The 18,042-nt window shown below is 49.1% G+C and overlaps 2 protein-coding genes across 2 annotated transcripts in view; both read right to left on the bottom strand.

Annotated features, from left to right (window-relative positions):
• ADAM33 (ADAM metallopeptidase domain 33) overlaps positions 1 to 5,180 on the bottom strand; it is a gene marked incomplete at its 5' end in the record, with an annotated part of 28,144 nt that extends 22,964 nt beyond the window's left edge. Inside the window, 2 exons of the mRNA XM_084263455.1 lie at positions 2,155 to 2,237; positions 5,057 to 5,180. Of these exons, the coding sequence (XP_084119581.1) occupies positions 2,155 to 2,237; positions 5,057 to 5,180 (207 nt within the window). The remainder of the gene's footprint in view (positions 1 to 2,154; positions 2,238 to 5,056) is intronic.
• A 6,802-nt stretch (positions 5,181 to 11,982) lies between these two features.
• ALMS1 (ALMS1 centrosome and basal body associated protein) overlaps positions 11,983 to 18,042 on the bottom strand; it is a gene marked incomplete at its 5' end in the record, with an annotated part of 71,355 nt that continues 65,295 nt past the window's right edge. Inside the window, 2 exons of the mRNA XM_084263284.1 lie at positions 11,983 to 12,450; positions 17,086 to 17,185. Of these exons, the coding sequence (XP_084119410.1) occupies positions 12,406 to 12,450; positions 17,086 to 17,185 (145 nt within the window). The 3' untranslated portion in view covers positions 11,983 to 12,405. The remainder of the gene's footprint in view (positions 12,451 to 17,085; positions 17,186 to 18,042) is intronic.

Raw genomic sequence — 18,042 nt, 5'->3', positions numbered from 1 at the left:
CTGGAAAAGTCCGCTGGCAGCTCTGGCAGCCTTCATGCTGTGCCCAAGCCTGGCAGAGGGTGCAGGGAGAGGAAGATGCCAGCAACAGCAGGGCAGGATCCCACCCCAAGCCAGCAGCCATGAGGGAGCTGTTTGCAATCAGGGTCCCCACGACCTCCTGCCCAGCCTCTCCAAAATCACTTCCATGTGTGCCAGGAGCAGAGAAGCCTGCAGGGAGCTCAGCCCCAAACAATAGGAGAAAGGAGGGTGGAGAAGGGGGAAGCAGGGTCCAGCCCCCCCCTCTAAGCCCGCCCACGATGGGACCACAGGGCCACCACCAGCATCCTCCTCTTCCCACTGGTTCAACCTTGCTCCTCCAGGAAGTGGGAAAGGAGACAGGGTGATGTTGCTATGGGACTGAGGCACAGGCCACCCCCACAGCATCCTGACAGTGGAAGAGCAGCCCCCTGGGAAGGGACAGAGGAGCCTCATAGGGGTCACCATGCTCGAACCCATCCTTGCACATGCTCAGATGTTGTCTCATCTCAGGCTCCCACCCCAAAAGCCAGCTGTGCCTGGACAAACAGAGCAGGCTGGTGGCAACCACGCAGCCAAATTTATTTCCAGGATCTTTGCTAGAGGGCAGGAGGAGACAGGGCGTGGATAGGGAGGACTAAATTGGTCCTAAAAATACACAGGTCAGCAGTACCAGGACAAAACAAGCCAGTCTGGGACCACGACTGCAGGTGGGGAGCCCACTAGCCCCTACCCCATCCTTTCTCTGGCTGCCACCATCCTTCCCCCACTCCTGGCTGCGACCACCCTCCCTCTCACCGCCTTCCCCCCCTGCAAGGAACAGGAGCCTCCTTGTTTCGGGCTGGCTGGAGCCAGCCCAGCCAGAGCAATGGCAGGAAACACACCAGGACCTGGCCCAGCTGGTGGCCATCCCAGCCCCACCAGCCCCAGGGTCTCCCAGTGACTGGCAGACCCCCTGCACACCCTGGATCTGCCCCCACCCCGCAGCCTGTTAGTGAGAACATAAATAAACCTCCCGCTGCCACACGTCCCCATCTGAAGTGCCCTCCAACCTAAATATAGACAGATCCAGGGCCACTAGAAAGGGAGGGGACATTTCTGGGGGCTGACCACAGCATCCCAAACACAACAGCTATTTCAGCTATCAGAGAATCACAATTCCCAGCAGCCTGGGATGATGGGAGCGACGCTCCCGATTGCCCTGGGGAAAAGGCATTGTCCAGCCCCTTGGAGGAGGGAGGGCAACAGAAATCCACCCTCAGCTTTCACTGCCAGGAAGTGGGGATGACTTTTCCCCTCCGTATCTCCTGCCTGGACCAAGGAGGTGTCACTTAGAGGCATCTTGGGTAGCTTCAAAGCTGCATCCTCAGCCCCTGCTCCAGGGAGATGCCACTAGAGAAGGTCACTTCCCAGCACTGCATCTTCTCAGTAGTGAATCTGCTCAGCTCCAAAACAGAACCATTTCCCACAACTATCCACACTGGTGCTTGTGCTGAGAAGCTATTCGATCTGCCTCAAAGGAGACCACAGCCCCTGAGACCCTCCCAGCTGCTGGGTACAAGGACCAGCTGCTGTGACCGACAGGCAGCTGTGGAACCAGTTGACCCCAGAGCTGGGCAAGGCGCCAAACCCAGGCAAGGGTCACCACAGGCATCTCATAAAGTGGATTTGGAGATGGCTGGGGCAGAGGAAGGGTGTGATGGCCAGCAGAGCAGCCCCAGGAAGAGCCGTCCTCTCTGCCACGCAGCCCATGCCTAGCTCCTCTGCAGGAGAACATCACTCCTAACTACCACAGCACTTTCCTGCTAGCAAATACTGTTGGTCAGTCTGTCTGTCCTGTCCAAACCATCAGGCTGATGAATTACCTCCACCTCCTCTCTCCAAAGCAACCAACTCCTTTCCTCTCTTGGTCATCCTTCCTACGGCCCAACGCTTAGGACCACGTTTAATTAGTTCACTGTCCAACCCTCTGCTCTCCCTGTTCATCACCCAAAGGGGATAATGGGTCCTCCTGCAAACTCAACAACCTGCTCCTGGGTCCTGCAAACTCCACATCTCCATCGAAGCCCCACCACAAAGACCTCCAGGCGAAGGACCCGGCCGTGCAGTACTGGGGAGAGGAGCCACCTCTGCCCTTACCTTCTCATCCAGGCTGACAGCTCGTCTGGCACGGCCCCTGAGGAGCCAGTGTGGGGTGACCTGTTCTCCATGGGATGGTGGCCCTGGGAAAGAGAAGACGTGGTGAGCACACAAAGAGGCCTCTCAAGTTCCTGAGAGTGGGAGCATCTCTGCAGCCACGTCAAGAGAGAAATGGAGGGAAGGGACAGAGCTGAGGACTCTGGTCAACATCCAGAGCCACCTCTTAGGTGTTTCTTGGGAAGAACACCAGCAGAAAACCAAACCATTGCCCCTCCACAGGCCAGCACCCACATCCCTGACCCAACATTGCTCCTGGAGGCTTCCTAGGGGCATTGCTGCCCACCCAGGTCCCAAAGCAATGGCCTAAATTTCCTGAAACCCACCCTTGAGAAGCAGCTGGTAGATGGGTGGCACCACCCTGGCCCTGCTCACATCCCAGCCATCACCAACCAGCCCCAGCAAACCCCTACAAGCAGCAGGGTGAGGGCAGGGGCTGCGCAGGCAGCAGCACATCCTCCTGCCCACTCCACCTCTCCCCACTCACCCAAACAGCAGTTGGGGTTGGGGTTTTTTTTCTATATTTTTGGCTTTATGCTCTGACACCATCGACTGTCATCATTTAGGGGATGGGGAAGCGTGGTGCCATCACCCAGAAATGGAGCCGTCATCTTTCCAGGCAGAACTGGGCTGGAGCAGGGAGCAGAGAAGCTAAAATAGCTGCAGCACATTATGGGTTTCTCTGAGCCATCCCAACTCCCCCGGGCAGAGCAGCACAAGCAATTCCTTGGCTCGGTTAGAGACGGGCAGACTTTCTAAGATGTTTTTCCTCCTGAACAATGTGGCTGGATTTGATTGCAGCAGGGTGAGCAGCTACTGATGACTTAAGCCCAGGCAACACCAAGGGCAAAACAATGAAATCCAAAGATGCTGAGGAGAGGGGATGAGATCTAGCAACAGTGTCAAGGGCTGGACCACCTTGCCAAGCCAAATGTTGTCAGTGAAAGCTCAAATCTTGTAACCTTCCCCAGCAAAGGGCGAAGTTATTTACTAAGGGAGTGGAATAACAGGGCTTACAGCTTTAGAATTTTATATCCTTGTTTTGGTTCCCCGTGCAACGAGCTGGGGGGTTTGGCTGGAGGAATGATGAAGTTATTGAAATGAAAAAAAATTTTAAAAAGGAATAGAAAAAAAAAAAACCCATGAAGTTACTGGTCAGGAACTGCAGATTGAGTGTTTAAAGTGATGGAGCTCCTCAACCCAGCCCATCTACCCCATGAGGCCCCAGGACATGCCTGGCACTATCACACAGTGGCATTTAATCAGCCTTCATTATATACAGCATTTAATCAGATTCCAGGAATAACTGCAGATAAGGTGGTGGCACGATCCCAGCTCTTTTCTCCTCACCTCCTCCAACAGCATTGGCGAGGACCTCCAACTCCCCAACCATATATAAGCCTCATTTTCCACTGGGGAAACTGAGGCACAGCCACCACACAGTCAGTGGCCAAGCGTGGGCAGCTCTGGCTGGGTTTGCTGCCTTCCCGTTTCAGAGAAAGGGGTAAAATAAAAAGCCCCTGATTTTTCTTCTCTGGCTGCCATGGAGGGAGAAGGGCAGAGAGACCCTGCAGCTCCCAGCTCGCTGGAAGCTCCTCTTTCTCCCATGTTGTCTAGGGAGAGGATGAGACACGAGGGGCGGCTGATCTGCAGGGATCTCTGGACTGGGCTTCAGGCCACATCATAAAACCCTCTTGGTTATTATATTAAGCTTTGTGCTGTTTTGACTATAGCTCTCGCTGGGAATCTGAGACTGAGCATGAGATGGAGCCTTAAAAATCTAAGTCAAATAAACCCACACAGAGCACAGGAGGGGTTTCCCATGAATACCCACCCCCCCCCTCCTTCTTTTTTCCCTAGAAAACACACTCATTCTCGGCCCTGTCTGGGAAATGCTGTGTCGGGAGCGGCGTTGCTTTGGCATCTGGGGTGTTTGCACCACTGCAGCTGGGCAGCCCTGCATTTTGGGGGATGCCCAAGCCCAAAAATGAGCCCTGCATTGGCAGCTTTCCCATCTGATCCCCCTCTCCTCTTCAACCCAAACAGAGGGCTCTGGTTCCCCCCACCCTTCCCGTCCCTCTCCCAAGCACGCAGCCCGCACGGGGCTCTCGGAGTTGCTGGAAAACTTCTCAGCAGCAGCAGGGAACTCAGCAAAGCTCAAGTCAAAAATGTACTAACAGAGAGAGTGCTTTGTGGAGGGGGAAGCATCAGCTCTGGCTTCCTGGGGGGGCCGTGGAAGGAATTAGGAATGGAGAAGAGAAACTACAAGAGGCTGAACCCAACCTGGCAACCCCTCTGCTCCTCCTGTTTGGAAAGCCATAGGAACCTCTAGGGAAACTAATGCATTTCCTCAACAACTGAAAAAGCCAAGTTTCACCCCAAAACACACGTTAGGAGTGCAAACCGCCCTCAGTCCCTTTCAAGGTGCCGCCACCCGGAGCTGGGACGTTGTGGGGACCCAAGGGAGGCAGGGGATGGGGAGACAAGGGGTGCCTGCTGTTCGGGGCGGGGGGGGGGGGCAGCTGGCCCCAGCTCTCCCATCCCAACCAGACCATATAGAGTCATAGCGCAGAGTCTAGCCGGCCTGGCCCAGGCAGTGCTGGGATGGGGCTGGGGGGGCCCCACAGAGAGGGGAGATTTGGGGGACACATCCCCAGCAGGACAATGGGGCTAAAAGGAGGGAGCACTGCCCACAACTTACTCAGCTCCAAGCCCAACAACGCGACAACTCCAGACCCGCACCCCCTCTTTTCCCGCATACTCCGGGGTCCCATCACCACCATCCCTCTCCCCGCAGGCTGAACCTGGGGTGCGCCTCTCCCTCGCCCTCCCCCCTGCCCCTTACCTCGCGGTCCAGAAGCATCCCCCCGTCCGGGAAGCAGCAGCAGCAACCCCAGAAAGATGCGGCTCCCCGATAAGTTACCACAGCCCCCCTGGCCGCAGCGCTTGCGGGGGGCCCGCCCGGCCATGCCGGCTCTCCCCGGGGCTGTCACCGCCTCTGCTCGCCGCCGCCGGCCCTGCCCTCCCCTCTTATGCTGTCGGATCCCCTCCCCTCCGTCCGGCTTCCCCCCGCCAGCTCCATTCACTCGCCCCAGCCGGCCCCGCTCGCCCGCGGCCGGAGCCCCCTTTTCCCAGGCGCCCGGCTGGATGCTGGGCTGGGCGGCGGGAGGGGGCGGCTGGAGGGAGGGGGCCGGCATTGTTCGCCTTTATTTATTGCTGTATTTCTTGGCCCCGGCCGGGCCGCTTAATGAAAACCAGATCGCAGGAGAAGGCGGCTGCTCCCAGGCTCCCCCCGCCGAGGCATCCCGCCGCAGCCGGGGGGGGACGGGCGGGGGACGGGCAAGGGGGTGCTGAGAGGCTGCCTGCGCAGGGCGGAGAGGAGGCAGTTAAAACAACGCCCTGCATCCCATCGGGGCAAGGGCGCAGGGATGTCTCTGCAGCCCTGGCTGCAGGCCGCAGGCATTAATTAAGATGATTTTCTAAGGGGAGATGGGCGCCATCGGGGCGCAGAGCGTGGCACCCCGCTCAGTCTCCTGCCTGCACACACACACCGTGCCCTCCCCTGCTCTGCTTCGGCCCCACTGAGCCCTTTTCTGGGATCATCCAACTCTCCTCCTGAGGCCCAAGGCCAGGATTCATCAATAGTTAACAAAGCACTAGCGTTAATTGATAGTATAATTAGCAATTAATGCTTTACAACTGATTCTACTCTAAAAGTGGGGACAGCTGCAAGGCAAGAGTGCTTTACAGACTCCTGGGCATGCCTGCCCAAGGTGACAGCTCAGGAGAGGAAGGGACGGGGGACTGGTCTTGGGTTCCCAGCACAACAGGCAAATGTAAATGGCAGGAGCATGGTTGGAGCCCTCCTGGCACTCAAAGGTGCATTGATGTCCAGTTACCAGGGCCTAGGGATGCAACCAGCAGATGTAAACATCTGGACACTGTTAGTGAGTCTTGCCCCTTAGCCTCAGATGCAGCATTTCTCAGGTGGGTTAATGGCATTTAGGAACACCTCACTCCCACCACAAGCTCTCCCAAGCATCTTACACCCTGAGTCAAGCTCTGCAAAGCACCAGGAAGGACTCTGTTAGTTTCCAGGTGGTCACCATGGAGGGGCTGTGCAGGTCCCATCACCTCCAAGAGAGGACAATTGCTGAAAAAAAACCTCCAAAAGTCACTGCAAAGAATAAACCTGGGCAAGCATGGCAAGAAACAGAAGGCATTGTCCTCAGACCCGGGCAGCTCCATGGAAGCTCAGCAAAGCAGTTGTAAATCAGCAGCCTGGCACACAACTAGGAGAGGTTCAAACGGGTGTCAGGGCTTTCAGCCATCAGGAAACCATCAGCAGCAAGGGCATGAGGCTGCGCAGAGCTGCAGAAGGCTGCAAATGTCTTTCCAAGAAAGGGCAGTGGGTGGCCAGGACTGCTGCAGAGGGGTGAGCCAGAGGCTGGGATAGAGTCGGGACCGTAAGCCAGAGGAAACCCTGGGCAGCAGTCAGGCTCCACTCTTCCCCAGCAGCCCCTCACCCCAGCATAGTTTCACTGTTACTACACGTTATGTGACGTTTTTCCTCATTCCTTCACTTTCTCATCCAGTGTGAACTGCTCACAGCCTTGGGGGAAGGTGAAGGCAGAAGGCTCTCTGCTTCCCTAAGCGTAACGGTTGGCCACGAAGTACGTGGACCTACACAGGGCCGGGGATTGCAACGGCTGGTGGTTATCCAGAGCAGCTTATAAATGGCTGTTTTGTGCAAAGGAACAGGCGCTCCTCCCCGGTCTGCAGCCTCAATCACTTGATATCTCTGCTGACAAAAGCCTACAGAGGCAGTGGCACCCAACCATGGTCTGCAGCTGGGTCACGCAGCCTGGCAGCTGAGGTTGGGGATTTCTACAGCCCAACGTAAGCCAGGAGCAGCACATGTGAAGCAGGGGCAGGGGATCACTCACAGCCACGGAATTAAAGACAAGGAGAGCCCCTTGGTGTCTATTTTCAGCACACTCCTCTCCTTCCAGGCACTCCTTCTTCATAGGCACAAAGGAGGCAACCAGCACAGAGTCACACAAGCACAGATGTGTTCAGAAGATCCCAGGCACCCACAGTTTGGGTCTTCCACCATGGCGTTGGCAGCATGAACAGCCTTAGCCTGTTAGGAGTCCTTCTGCAAAGGACAGGGACTGATGTAACACAGCAGAACAGCTCTATACCGTTCATAACCTGGCAGACGAAAGAGCAATGTCTCCCTAGACCCAATTTCACATAATCTCCTATTAAAATGACAGTTTGCACACAAGGATCTGAATTCCTGTGGCCTCACACACAGGCATTTTTAGGAGGCCATGGAGCGTAGCTGGCACACCACCTCCTCCAGATCCAACAGGCGAGTCTTGGAGTCCAGGGGACTTACTCTTCTCTGGAGCAAGGCCATTCAGAGATGACTCAACGACCTGGCAGAGGCCAGCAGCCAGCCCCCAGCAGCAGTGATTCACGGGATGTACAGATTCAGTGGGTAGAGGTAGCAGCACAACCACAAGGAAAATGGGCCAGGCTCTCATTCACATCATTAACACAAGCTTGAAGCTGCTTCCAACAAAGCTAGAGACAGGCCTGCAGCACGTGGGGGCATGAGTAAAATCAGATTGCATTTTTTAAAAAAGCATTCTCTTCTCCCCTATCAAGACTTCTTACAACTGTCCTCATCACCGTGGAATCTGAGTGCCTTCCAGAAGTGTATTAATCAACATGGCTTTCATTTGTCACGCCGAGGTCATTCACCCTCCCAGAGGGTCTAATTTGGCCTGGAGAAGTCAGTTTATCTGCTGATGTAGGGAGAAAATTATTAATAAAAAGTTTGACTTTCAAACCTTGCTTGTGTGGAAGAACCGTGCCTTTTCCATTTAGAGCAGGTCAGCTGAATTCCTTCCTCCAGCCTACAAGGAGCGTGTCCAATGACTTCACGTTACGCTTTTAAGCTTGACAGCAGTACAGCCGCCCAGCTGGCCAACTAATAAATACAGCATCAAGGAAGCAGTATATTAAGATCTTCCTTACCAAATTAAAGTTTGATCTGGACTAATGAACAGCCATTCAGGAAGTATTTTCTTCATTAGGCTGTTGTTTCAGGAAAAGTGAATTAAGAACCAGGATGCTCTCACAGACAAGCAGAAGCGATTAGCTTACCTGCTTCTGCAAGGGGGAAACCTCCTACTTCGGTGTCCTCCTCTTCAAAGTCATTCAGTTGTGTTCCTCAAGAGGTACAGCCACTAACAGATTTACCACTGACAAAGGCAGACAGCAAAGTCCTTCAGGGAAGCAGTCCTCCAAGGGTCAAATGCTCTGGGCCAAGGCATATCTAGACAAATGTACAGTTACATGACTGTATTCCATGAGGAATTTCCTTTTTCCAAGTAAATTGTGCACTTCAACTATTTATTTTATTTTACATCACCCTTGCAATTGGTTTCCATGGCAGTCTTTCCAGCTACCAGCAATGAGAGAACACATCCCAGACAGCATCCACTTAAGCTCCTCAGGCGTTACCCCATAACTGCCTGATGCAACAGACCTCTAACTTGAGACTGGTTCTTCATAAGGAGGACTCCAAAAAACCCATCATGAACCAAGAGACTTACATGTTACTGTAAAAGGTCCACTGGGACAGAATATCAAAGGTAGAACTAGCAGAAATGATCACAAGGGGGGAAATGGAAGGTGTTTCTGAAGGGCAAGCAAGCCTCTTGTTTTAAAATATGGAACCTTTCAAAGCACAAGGTGGCTTTTTTACACCCCTTTGCTGCTTCCTTGCCTTGTCCACCTCTACCCACGCATCCATCAGGATTACACTTCAAGCTCAGTTTGTAGACAGTATATCAACAGGCAAGCCAAAGCCAAAGACCAGTCACTGTATTTGATGAACAAATGAACAGTGTTCAAAGCTGCTTTCTGTTTCTACAGACAACTTACTGTCTTTCCCCTTTCACAGTTCTTGTGATAGCAGCTACGATGCTGGCCTCTCAGTGAGGCTCAACCATGCATTTAGCACCCATGCAATAATCATGGTGAGGGGTGAGCACGGCAAACACTGAGTAAAGAACATTTCTGATTAAGAATGAACAAAAGCCTGCTCCCATAGGGTTAAAAAAGAGAGTCTGCTTTCTCTAAACTTCCCAAGATTTGCAGAATTTACCCTAAAAGCCTTGGTGCAGCAGTGGATTAAGGAGAGATGACTCCACTCCGGAATCAACACAAGCATAATTTCCTGAATTTTTTGGAAAGGAGAGCTTTGCACATTGGAACCAATGACTCCAAATGTCAACAATCTCCTCTCAGAGAGTTATAAACATTGGATGCTTCACACCAAGCAGGAGCTGTATCTGACCTGATGACAACGAAAAATGTTGGTGGAATGGGTATGAGTCAGCTTCACTAGTATGCCTCATGATGAAATCAAGAGGACGGGTGATAACACTGACAGAGTTCAGGTCTGAGGAGGAGATCTGTCTCCTTCCAACCTGGCCACACAGGACTTAATTTCTCTTGATTTCATCTGGAACTGTAGGTGCTCAGTCTGCTGGGGAGAAATGTCAAGCCACCTCACACTGTTTGCTTCACGATGTTTCAGAAAGCAGAGTGTAAACTCTCTGAGCAGCCCCAGACCAGCATAAAACACCCAGGCACAATCTTCAGATCACACATCCTGATACATGATGAACAGAGAATCATCAGCACAAGCAAACGCTTCTTTCTCCCTTAGCAAAGGAAACCTGCTACAGCATTACTACCCAGTGAGAAGCTGCAGCTACTCCTCCCTCCATCTCTCTGGCTGCATATCTAACAACTCACAGAATGACAGCAACCACTGACTACCAAAGGTAAGCAAAGTAAAACATTAAAAAAAGCACGTTTAAGAAGCTTTAAAAGAGCACTCACTGAGGCAAGATCACATCATGACTCCAACACAACTGAATTTCTAAGGAAATTTGAAAGGAAAAAGTCTGTTTGTGTGTGTCAGAACCACAAGGCAAATCTCTGTACCAGCAAGTTTTAGCACCTTCTGCAGCACACACAGCTGCTTTCCAGCACCACAAGAGCAAAAGCAAAGCAGCAACTCACAAGCAAATTCATCCCAAGGAAGGGAAAGCAGAAGGAATAGGTAAAACCAAATTTTGAAAAGTGGATTGGTCACAAGAGGTAAGCCATCCCCTGGGCCCATTTACCACAGCGAGGTGACACTGTATTATTTTTAACCTGTGCTCTTAACCTCAGATTTCTAGAACATACGTGGGCTTCTGACATGCTAGACCACAGGTTGGTGGTTTGGTCCTTTGCATGCTATTCTGGTAAGAGCAGATAAATTAAGAATCTTACACTTAGGTATTTTCATACTTAACTCTAGGGTAGAATATAACAACTGCTTTAACAGCACAGAATCACAAGGTTGGAAAAGACCTTTAAAGATGATCAAGTCCAACCATTCCCATCCTAAGCTAAACCACATCCCTAAGTACCTCATCTACCCTTTTTTTAAGCACATCCAGGGAAGGTGACTCAGCCCCTCCCTGGGCAGCCTGTTCCAGGCCCTGACAACTCTTTTAGGGAAGAGATTTTTCCTAACATCTAATCTGCCCCTGCCCTGGCCCAGCTTCTTGCCATTTCCCCTTGTCCCATCTCCTGTCACCTGGCTGAAGAGACCATCGCCCACCTCTCTACAACCTCCCTTCAGGTAGCTGTAGGTGGTGATAAGGTCTCCCCTCAGCCTCCTCTTCTCCAGACTAAACATCCCCAGCTCCCTCAGCCGCTCCTCAGAGGATTTGCCCTCCAGCCCCTTCCCCAGCCTGGCTGCCCTTCTTTGGACTCGCTCCAGGACCTCAATGTCCTTCTTATGGTGAGGAGCCCAGAACTGGACCCAGCACTCGAGGTGCAGCCTCACCAATGCCGAGTACAGGGCCACAATCACCTCCCCACACTATTTTTGATAGAAGCCAGGATGCCATTGGCTTTCCTGGCCACGTGGTACCACAAGCACAGGATGCTGTTTGAAAAACACGACACCAAATCTTTATGCAGTGTAATTTAGTGTAGCTCTACTGACCTTCAAGGGAATCACATTGTTTTATTTGATTCACTACATCCCAATGTGAAGTCCAGGGGTTACTGGCAGAGCAGGACCATCGCCACTGCTGGATGGCTTAGCCAAGGCGTGAAACAACGTCTGTGAAGTTCTTAGCCAAGAGATAAAAGTGTCTGAGCTGTGCCTCATCCTCTGCAGAACCTGCATACCGTTAGAGAATTTCCTTGCACCAGTTAATGCATTCACATAAGAGGAAACCACTGTTCACACCCACTTCAGGTTTCCTCAGGTGTCTTCCTGTTTATACACAATATGAGCTGTGACTGGCAAACGAGATTTCATCTTTTGCCTCTGTGATGGTAGTCAAGTGTACCATCAACTGTCCTGTCAGCATGCAAGCACCTAACCAAGTGAAGGAGACTCTCCCCAGTGAGGCTTGAAGCTTCCCAACATCCTAAAGAAAGTGCTCTGATCAGACTCATGTGGCTCATACAGAGAGCGCAAAGCAAGCACAAGGTCAGTGGAGTCACTATGCTCCCATTCTTTCCCTGCCAGTAACACCCAGTTTGAACAGCCATTCTGGTTGTATATTCTTAAGTTCAGTGCTGGGTAGAGTAAGAGGTGCTTACAGCCAGGTTTCTTCAGATGATGTCCATACAGACAGTGAAGATACATTTCACAACTGCTGCAATAATTACTACAAACTGACTGGGTGTTTTTTATTCAAGGGGTTTTTGCAGTACAAAACATTGCAAGTAGATTTTCTACATCGAGATAGGAAATAAGAATTTGAAAATCATCGTTAAAAACAATTTAAAATAAATAACGTAAAACTGCTATTCCAACCAGGTAATTATAAATATATTATGGACTAGGTACTTCCAAATTATGTTTACTTTTGAGGTCCATAAGACCAGTACAAAAACTACTTCTTTACAAATCTGTAATTCATATCAAATCATTGATTCCTAAATATGGCAAATTATATTAGTACAAAAATGACACAAGTGAATACCACAAAACATACTCTGCACAAGGATTTACTGTATTATCTTTTTAACATCACATTCCCCTTTATGCTGGACGTTTGCTAAGCACAGTACAACCTTCATGTGAACAGATCTGCATCAGTTCCAAGGCACCTTCCTCCCTAAGACACGGTTGGTGATTTTCTGAAAGAGAAAAATAAAGCAAGAGAGATGAGTATTATTTGTATGAGGTTTAACAATGCCAAGTGTTGAGGCCTGCATCTGGGTCACAACCACCCCAGGCAGTGCCACAGGCTTGGGGCAGAGTGGCTGGAAAGCTGCCCAGCAGAAAAGGACCTGGGAGTATTGGTCACCAGCCAGCTGGACACGAGCCAGCAGCGTGCCCAGGTGGCCCAGCCTGTATCAGCACGAGTGTGGCCAGCAGGTCCAGGGCAGTGACCATACCCCTGCAGTGGCCACTGGTGAGGCTGCACCTCAAGTGTTGTGTTCAGGCGTGGGCCCCTCACTACAGGAAAGACACTGAGATGCTGGAGCAGGTTCAGAGACTGAGTGGTGCAAACACTGGGTGGTTCCATCCCACAAAGAAAGCAGACAAGTTAGTGAAAAACAAAGACCAAACCCCACCAATCTGAAGACAGTTCCAAAACCACACTGGACTGCATCTCTGAAGTACTGCTAATGCTGACTCTGTTATGCTGCTCTTCCCCATGCACCTTCTAGTGTGACCCCTTCTTATGGCGATGGGCAATCCACAGAATGAAACTCCACATCATTCTGCTAGCTCAGCCAGCAGATCACTGACATCCCCAAGCACAGAATATGTATGACATGGCTTTACAGGAGTGTACAACGAAGTAAGAGCTTTGAGCAACTCATCTGTTACTAACAGAAGTGGGAACAATACAGCCATTACCTGATGAGACATTTTGCATCACACAAATGCATCACACAGCTCAGCTCTTTATACACACACAGAGGCAGTGTATGTATAAATTACATATACTCTATACAGTGTACATCCCAATACAGAATATACTCTGCTTCCATACACACACATAAAAAGCAAAGCTGCTGATGTGAACCAGCATGGTTTCTGTCCCTAGTACTTCAGGAAGCCTCAGAATGAAGGGTTCACAATACTTCACACCACAAAACCTTTCACAGCCTTACAAGCTCCTTTGCAACCTAACAAGCAGACCCAGCTTGCTCCACACCCAGGAAGCACCTGCAGAACAAAAAAAACCCTGAAACGTTGCTGACAGTAAGGAAAAAGTGTAACCAACGGCAGGAATAACAAAGAAACAAACAAATGACTGTAAAGCAGCAAAGTGCAATTTAGTTTTACACCTCTAGAAGCACTGTGCTTTTCCCGTTGGGGTAGTGACACCGTGTGGCCCCTGTCTTGCATAGGCTCTAAAGGATGTAGCCCACCCAGAAATAAAAGTGTGCAATGCTCCCAAATACCACTATCTTTTTTTCTTTTCTAAGGGGTAGAGGGAAGTACATAACTTAGTAACTTTGCTATCCCCTTTATGGAGGTTTCTCACATGGTCCCAATTTAGAAAAGTTACAGACTCACTCCATCTAATGGAAAAGCCTCAGTAATGGAACAAATTTGTATCTGATAAACTTGCCTGATTAATTTCCAATTCACTGGGGTTGAAAGAGTTCTGAGTTATGCTGCCTTCACATCACAGATCTGTCCCAACTATACAGCTTTCAAAATTAAAGGGCAGGCACCATTCCCTTATCTGACTTGTATAATTTTATGCTCCATTTGAAATCAAAAGTACAAAAGAGCTGCGATACTGGGACAGAACATCAGCCCAGACCCACGTGCATCATGCAATAAAAACAACTTTGCCATCTTCACCTTACAAACTGTTAAATATCTTTATTAAGGATGCCTGTGCAACCCCCAGTCACTTTCTAGCACAGGAATTTTGGGAAGTTTCCAGTTATCTATGAGCCCATACAGGTTCCTCCCAAGGATCCCATCCTCAGTCAGTGCTAACAGAACTGTTACTTCATTTTCTCCTCACCTCCCACTGCAGCACCTAAATGCCTTGAAACAAGCCCTGGCAGCCCTTACTTTTCAGATACCCTGTGTGAGCATTTTCACTTGTACTTTGCAAAAGGTAAGTAAATTTTGTTCACATACATTCCCTAATTCAGGGCTTTATTTTAAGCCAAATAAAGTGTTTCATCTCACCACTCAACCTGGACACTAAGATCATTATTCTTGGTTCCCAACAGCTAATGATGTGAGAGAGACTGCCTCCAGAGAGCAGTATGTCCTACACAGTAGCTGCTGTTGCTCACACTGGAAACATGCAGTTTTGTCTGTCTTATTTTCCTCCCTGCAAGGCATTTCTAAGAAGCTGGTGTTCATTTTTCTTCTGAAGCATCAGCTCATAAAATACATCAAGATGCAGTTCCACCTAACATGCCTTTAAATTCCAGGGTGAGGACGCTTCAGCAGACACTTGCCTGTGTCTATACAGACTGAATTGTGTGGACATGTTTAATTCATTGCTTCCTTGCCCAAATTTTAACAATCTCTAACACATAAGCCTTCAACACCCTGTAGAAAAGGCACACACATGTACTGCTGGATAATCCCATCCCCAGAGCCAGCTGTACTGCTGTTTGTGAGGCGTACACCTCATTTTACTTTCCCCTGTCTACTCCTTCGGTATCGGTGTCAGAAACAGAAGCAACCAGTGTCCCAGCACCATGTAGTAAACCCAGGATATAAGCACACTTTGCTACTACAACAAAGGGTTCAGCTCCATGTGCTGGGAGAGAGCAGAATGCTCATTTAAATGATGCAACCAGGGACTACATGCAGTTTTAGCCTAGCTTTTGTACCAGCTGCTTTCTTCCCCTAATACTGTGTCATCTTTGGAGCTGTTCCACAAAATCTGTGGTTCTTTTTATCAAGCACAATCAGATCCGCTCAGAAACCGATGCCCTCAGCAACACACAAACCAAATTCTAAGCAAGCCATTCACTGTTATTTGCAGCTACTCTCTGGAGCTATTCTGCATCACCAAAGCAGACACAAAGGTGACAATATTTCCTGCAGTAAATCATCAGCCCTCTTCCAGTCAAAACCACACTCACATACAAAACTTCTGAGCCGATTTCCTCTCTGCCTCCAGCTGACTGTGCTATTTCAAGCCAACAACTGCCAGCATTCATTAACTCCTGAGACCTTAGTGGACTGGCATTGGAGATTCTGAGAAAAAAATGTGTCCCAACTACTCTGCAAAAGCATCGCATCAAATTCCGGTAATTCTGGTGGTAAGTACCCACAATCAGATTAGGAAGGTATTCTGGATAATGCATTGTGTTACAAGCCCTGACTTTTAAAATCCAATTACTGCAGTTCCCAACACATAACTAACCCTATTATTCCAGCTCTGGTAGGATAACTCAGAGGGGAAAGAGTTGCAAGGCTAAAAGTAACATGCAACCTTAAGATCCAGAGGGGAAGAGAAAATTATTTTAACTTTTTATCCTGAAATCACTGAGGTTTATAAGACAGTTTCTTGCCTGCTGCCCAAGTTCTCCAGAAGGCCCTTTTATGGTCTATGGGTTAAAGAACAAGGAGGGAAGTCAGGTTAGGACCTCAGTGTACTGCAATCTGTTATTTCTGATAAGTTCTTATTAAGTCTTAAGAGAATGCTTATGCATATTGATGCCTAAAACAGCTCCTTCTCAGAGGGGGCAAACGGGCCTCCTGTTTTATCAGGACACATCACATCACTCTGTATAAACTGATACTGCTTGCAACACAGAAATATTAGATAATTAGATGCAAGCACATGGGAGGGCATAGGGACAGAAAACTCTCCTCCTTGTTACTTAGTGTGCTTACAGGTGAGACTCTAGCACAGGGTTCTTCTATCTTTCTAATATTAATTAAACCAGTGCTTTGTGTCTGTCTGATAAACACGTTACACAACTTGGACAGCCAGGAGGAAGAGGATTAGCGGTAGCTGTTAGCTGGGACAGAAGCAGCATACAACAGATTCTTAGAGTAACCCAGCAAAATGGGCCACACTCACTCCTCCTCCTGCTCACCAAAATCCTGGAGTCCTCAACTCCACTTTTGCTCTGTTGCTGGTTGCAGAACAGAAACTGTTCTCAAACTGCTGGAGAAGTGTTTGTGGTTTCAAGTTACTCACACTCATGTTTAGGAATACTGGTTTATTCTACAGCTTGCCAGAGGAGATGTTAGCCTGATCAATGCCTGTGTGCTAATACCATGCTATCAGCTTAACAAACTGTTAATGATGCAATCCACAGCCCTTTAAATTCACAGATTACTACCAGGACTCCCAATTCTCCACTGGACCAAAATTAAGAATGACAGCCCCAGGCTTTGTTAACCACAGTTGCAAAGTTAGCTGTGAATTGTGTAAGCTAAACCCACCTACAGCAAGGGTACATTAGAGCAAGACCAGCAGCCATGGAATACCTTCTTTAAAATCACTCCAGAATCCCGGTGTTCTGCACCCAAGACTGCACAAGACATTTTTTATATGATTTAATCAAGACTGTGCTTTTTATTTCCCATACATCATGTGTAGGTGAGGGATTTCATGTTAGGAAGGGGAATTTTTTTGTTCCACATTTTGCTAGGCTCAACTGCTTTGACTCCAATTAAATGCCAATATATCCTAACTACCTAGAAGTTGCAAAATACCACCACACAATTAATATTTAGTACATATTACAATAATGCTTGTGACCTGGAGGTCAAAAGAGGCCCAAGGTGTTGCAGTATAAAGAGCTGAGCAGAACACCCACCGTTTTGTAGAGCTGGGCTTTCAGGCGGTACGAGTTGTATTCCATTTTTCTCTTCTCTTCCTCTTGCTTCTTCTGCACCTCTGGCAGCTGCTCATAGATCCTGAAGAATAAATGCAAAAAGTCAGAAATAGGAACTTAGAAGGAATTTATTCATATATTAAAAAAACCCCAAAATAAATTCCTCTGTTTTATCTTCACATTCTGCTAAAGGCTACTGGCCAACCACAACACAGGAAAATAGATTTGGGGGTCACTAGTATCACACAGGGACATGTGGAATATATAGCAGTTGTGATACTGGAAATTCCCACATCCCATAATGCCTTGCCCTTACAAGCAGCACCTTCCTAAAAGCAATATTTATGACATTAAAATGACCACAGAGCTGAGATGCTTATCCAGCTGCAAAAAGCCCCGTTTAGAGACTGCTTCAGGCTGCCACTGCCTTTGCATAATTGCTGTTGGCACTTTATCTATCTACATTCAACTCCCATTATCTGACAATACATGAGCACGCTCCATGTTGGACACTGCAGATCAATACAGCCCACAAGCCAGGAGGGGCACCTTTGGCAGCTGTCTTAGTGCTAATTCCAGCAGGAAAAGAAGGAATACTTCAGCCCAACACGAGAAGTGAGGGAGGCAAACACGGGGTGCATCAGTTCGCACCCATTTGCTATTTAGTCAGTACATGTTGGGTGCCACTTCCATCTTTGAAAGGAGAAAAGGGCAAGAAGTTAACTGGAAAATAAAAAGTAGGAAGCTGTACTAAGCTTCTACTAAGTAGACAGAATCAAGAAAGAAAAAATCAAATCTAAATCTCAATTAGCACTGAATTGTATCTCCTAACTATCTCCTCATTCACCAGCATCAGCTAGGGAGAGCCATGTATATTGGAGCTTCTACAGTCCTCATACAAATCTGTTCACCAGTCCAGACTGCAGTGGAATTGATGAG

Source organism: Gallinula chloropus (assembly GCF_964237585.1).
Source record: "Gallinula chloropus genome assembly, chromosome: 4".
NCBI classification, from domain to species: Eukaryota; Metazoa; Chordata; class Aves; order Gruiformes; family Rallidae; genus Gallinula; species Gallinula chloropus.
Note: the sequence above shows the minus strand (reverse complement) of the source record. Positions and strands in the feature narration are given on the sequence as shown.